Here is a 4221-nt window from a genome sequence, read left to right on the forward strand (position 1 = left end):
CCATGCTAACTGCGTCCCTGATTTAACCAAGGCTGTCAGGTAGAAGCCAGGGGATGAAAGGGAGACCCCATGAGTGGTGCTTTAGAAACCTTGTCCGAGGTCCCAGGACCATAGCTGGTATTCCATCCGGGATAGAACCTTGTCTTTTGTCTACCCTTTCACCCTTTTCCCCAGGGTGCACTCAAACCCTGTCTTTCCTTCCTTCTTCCAAGGGGCAGCTGTCTGGACCCTTGGTCAGGGCTGGTGAACTGTCTGCCATCCCACAGTTCAGCCCTCTACCTGAGCCATCGCATGGAAGCTAGGAGCCGGGCTTCCAGAAGACAGCTGTGCCCGCCTGGGATCACTTGGCTAGCCCTGGCCTATCTGCTCAGCTGCCTGCTTGCCTCAAGCAAGGCCAAGGTTTTCAGTCGTTGCGAACTGGCCAAAGTGCTTTATGACTTCGGTCTGGATGGCTACCGGGGATATAACCTGGCTGACTGTGAGAACCCTTCTCCCCTCTCCCTCCACTCACCCCCTGTCTTTCCTCCAAAAATCCACGGGTCTTGGAGGTGTTTTTGAACTTAATCTTTCCTTGTAAAACCAGAACTCAAATGTCCTGTTATAACCCAAAACCAGCCAGGTGGAGGTGGACAGCACCCAGTCCTGAGTTAACCACATACTAGGCAAGCGACAGGCAGCCAGATTAGAACCATCCCTGCTGGTAGCCAGGAAGACAAAGGAACCTACTGCTTAGTAGGTTATAGCCTATCTTGGCCATGAGAATTAAACATGCCTGCCAAAAGTTAGATGGCAAACTGGAAAAACCACTAACTCCACATGTTACAAATGAGTGGCAGTTTCGGGGGTTTGTAAAGTACAGTCACATCTGGATTCGCTAGTCTCTAGTCCTGGCCTCCTTTGTAGAGCCCACCCGAGTCTTCCTAATCTCACCTCTAAACAATTAGCTTTTGTACATTTGTCCGACAAATGCAGCAAGCCCTTCAAAATGCTGGACAAGGAGAGAGAAGGAAGATGAACAGCTCGAGTCAGGAAGGCTGAGGTGAAGTCCTGACCTTTGCTTCGAGGTAACTGTGACTCCCCTTGGGGAAGTCATTTTGACCTCTGACCCTAGATTGAGCCATCTGCAAAGTAGATTGGAGGACATCTTTTTTTTTCTTTGTGGAACAGAGGAAGCCAGCGTGTAGGAATTGATTGTGAGCACTTTGGTCTGTGGTGGCTCATCTACCTGACCTCAAAGCCTGCGTCTGTTCCTTGTAGGGGTCTGCCTTGCTTACTACGCAAGTGGCTTCAACACAGCTGCCGTGGATCATGAAGCTGATGGGAGTACCAACAATGGCATCTTCCAGATCAGCAGCCGGAAGTGGTGCAAAACGCTCAGCCCGAACAGCCCCAATCTTTGCAGGATATACTGCATGGGTAGGCCAGGGCTGGGTCTACACTAGCCTTCACTTTTTGTCGTTTCATTTTCTTCCCCTGTCCTCGTCCCTGGGTGAAGATCCTTGGGAGATGAATAAAGGGGAAAGCAGGGGAGAGAAGGGCTTCTGTGAATCTGAATTGGGGTTCAGGCTTAGAGTTACAGGAAGGGAGGGAATATTGTGGGGGAGAGAGAGCTGGGTAACATCTGTTTCCCGAGATGAAGTGGTGTGTGTGTGTGTGTGTGTGTGTATGTGTGTGTGTGTGTGTGTGTGTAGAGAGAGAGAGAGAGAGAGACAGAGACACACAGAAAGAGAGACACAGAGAGACAGAGAGAGGCAGAGAGACAGAGAGAAACAGAGAGAGAGACACAGAGAGACAGAGACAGAGAGAGAAAACACCCTGTTTTCTGCTCCCTCATTGTGTTTCTCTCCTCCCACACCAGATTTGTTGAACAATGATCTCAAAGATTCTATCGCCTGTGCCATGAAGGTAGTTCAAGAGCCCCGGGGCCTGGGCTACTGGTGAGTAATTCCCACTGCAATCCCCCACTATGGCCAGATCTGGAGTGTCACATCAGGGAACTGGCCCCCTGTGAGTATCCACTTTATCTTAGTCAACACATCCCATTGCTTTATGAACTAACCCTCACAGTGTTGGGGGATTATGGGAATCCAGAAAATCACAGTTAACACAATCAGAGAGGACAGCACTGGTAATCACATGGCCACACAGCTCAGCCCAAATTTTATATAAAAGCCCAAGGTATATAACAGATGGTAGATGAAGTTCTTTACTTGGACAATGGGTAGGGTTCTGGAACATTGTTCTTTTAGTTTTTTTTTTCTTTCTTACCTACCTCAAGTAATGTATCCTTTGAAGTTTCCTCAGTACCAGGAAGTCTGAGCATTACACTGGGTACTGATATAGATGGCTGGTTCATACAGGCACCCGGGTCAGGTGCTCCACAGTTGCCCTGTCTCTTTTGATGGGGGTTTTCCACTGTGTCTTCAACCTCTTTTCCACTCATGCTTATGAACGAGAAACTAGCAGGGTAGAGACAGAATCAGGGAATACGCCAGGAGTTTGGGGCATGGAGACCGTGGACAGATGTAACAGTGAATAAGGTTGGAAGGAAGATGAGGGACCCATAGCAGATGCAGAGAGATTAGGTATAAGGAGCCACGGAAGGGATTCAGGTGTAGGTGACATATGGTCTAAGAGAAAGGGGGAGGGGTTAGACAGGACACATTCATTGAAATGGACACCACTTCGTTGGTCTGAGAATAGTTGAAGCCCTACGAAGTGAGTTTGGGGTAATGCCAGCTCTAGGACAGAGTGTGTGTATAAAATCAAGAAGAGACAAGATAGGCTCAGGCACTATCTCAAGAGCTTGCATGTAAACTGTGAAGGGCTATACACATGTAAGACATGCAAACTGTGAAGGGCTATATACATGTAAGGTGGTCTCACTGCCCCCAGAAGCACTTGGGTGTAGAAAAAGAGCTTTGTACTTAGACTCTGGATTCCAACTTTTAACCCTTTGACAAGGACTCAAGAGTAAGCCTGTTTGTATCTACCTTGTATGTAGAGCATACTACTTTGTATCTTCAGTGGTAAAATAAGGCGATTAGATACTGGCTTTTTGTTGCTTGCTGGTTAGCTCAGCTTGTTGCTCTCCATCCTCCTGGCGCCATTCTGGCTTCTCTTCAGTTTAGAGCACAGTATCTTTTCTTTGCCCTGAATAGCACCCAGGGCTGAAGCTGAAGTGGACTCGGTTTGTTTGTTTGTTTGCCGAGACAGGGTTTCTCTCCGAAGGCCTGGCTGTTCTGGAACTTGTTCTGTAGGTCAGGCTGGCCTCAAATTCAGAGATCCATCTCCTTCTGCCTCTCGGGTGCTGGGATTAAAGGTTTACACCCCACCACCACCCAGCTGCTAAAGTGGATTCTTTTCCTTCTTATTTTCTATCCTCAGGGAGACCTGGAGACACCACTGCCAGGGCAAGGACCTCAGTGACTGGGTGGATGGCTGTGACTTCTAGGACCCTCCCTGGATGGACCAAGCCACACACAGCTGGCTGGGAAGTGTGGACTTGTTCCCTACCCAGGCTTGGAAAGACAAGTCAAGTAATAAAAGTCTAATTTGACAGAATCATGCTTTTCAGCTTTCTGCCGGTCTACATGTACCCAGCTGAAGCCAAGGTCCTCTCATCTCACTTGCTCCTCTGGGCTTGGCTTCAGTAGACTTCAAGAAGCCTATCATAGAAGGCTTGGGGGGCAGCATCAGGGCCTGCCTTCCCCATACCTGGCAGAGGTTGGGTCTACAGTCGCCGAATTTAAACAAAGGTCAAACCAAAAAAAAAAAACAGGATATTTCTGAATTTCAGATAAACAACAAGTAACTTCAACATACAGATTCAAATCTTGTATGGATCAAACCAATATCAAAGAACTTCTGTATCTGAAATTCAGATTTTAACTGGGAGGTGATGCCGTTTTGCCTGGCGACCCTAGATAACCCCTGGTATAGTTGGAAAGGTCCCAGGGATGCTTGTATTCTGCAGCTCTGGTTGCAGATGGCAGCCACCGTGCCTTAACTCTCAAGCAGGTGTCCCCTTACATCCTGTGGTCATGAGGTGGTACAGAAGACTGCAAGAGAAGGGCCACTGGGTTTTCCCCAGCTTTATCAGACACCCTGCTCTTTACTGTTCTCTAGAGCAGGGGTATTCAAACATCACTGACGTTAATAGTTGGTCACTTCCTGGAAGGGCAAGTTACCACATACTACCTTCCTTTAAGAAGCTAAAAG

The 4221-nt window shown here is 48.2% G+C and overlaps 1 protein-coding gene across 1 annotated transcript; it reads left to right on the top strand.

Moving 5' to 3' along the window:
• Positions 1–291: 291 nt before the first annotated feature.
• On the top strand, positions 292–3454 carry SPACA3 (sperm acrosome associated 3; the record flags this gene model as incomplete). The annotated part of the gene is made up of 4 exons (XM_080922935.1): positions 292–478; positions 1258–1416; positions 1859–1937; positions 3388–3454. 4 exons carry the CDS (start codon positions 292–294, stop codon positions 3452–3454), a joined length of 492 nt encoding a protein of 163 aa, XP_080779061.1.
• Positions 3455–4221: the final 767 nt, after the last annotated feature.

This window comes from Micromys minutus, assembly GCF_963924665.1.
Source record: "Micromys minutus genome assembly, chromosome: 10".
Taxonomy (NCBI): Eukaryota; Metazoa; Chordata; class Mammalia; order Rodentia; family Muridae; genus Micromys; species Micromys minutus.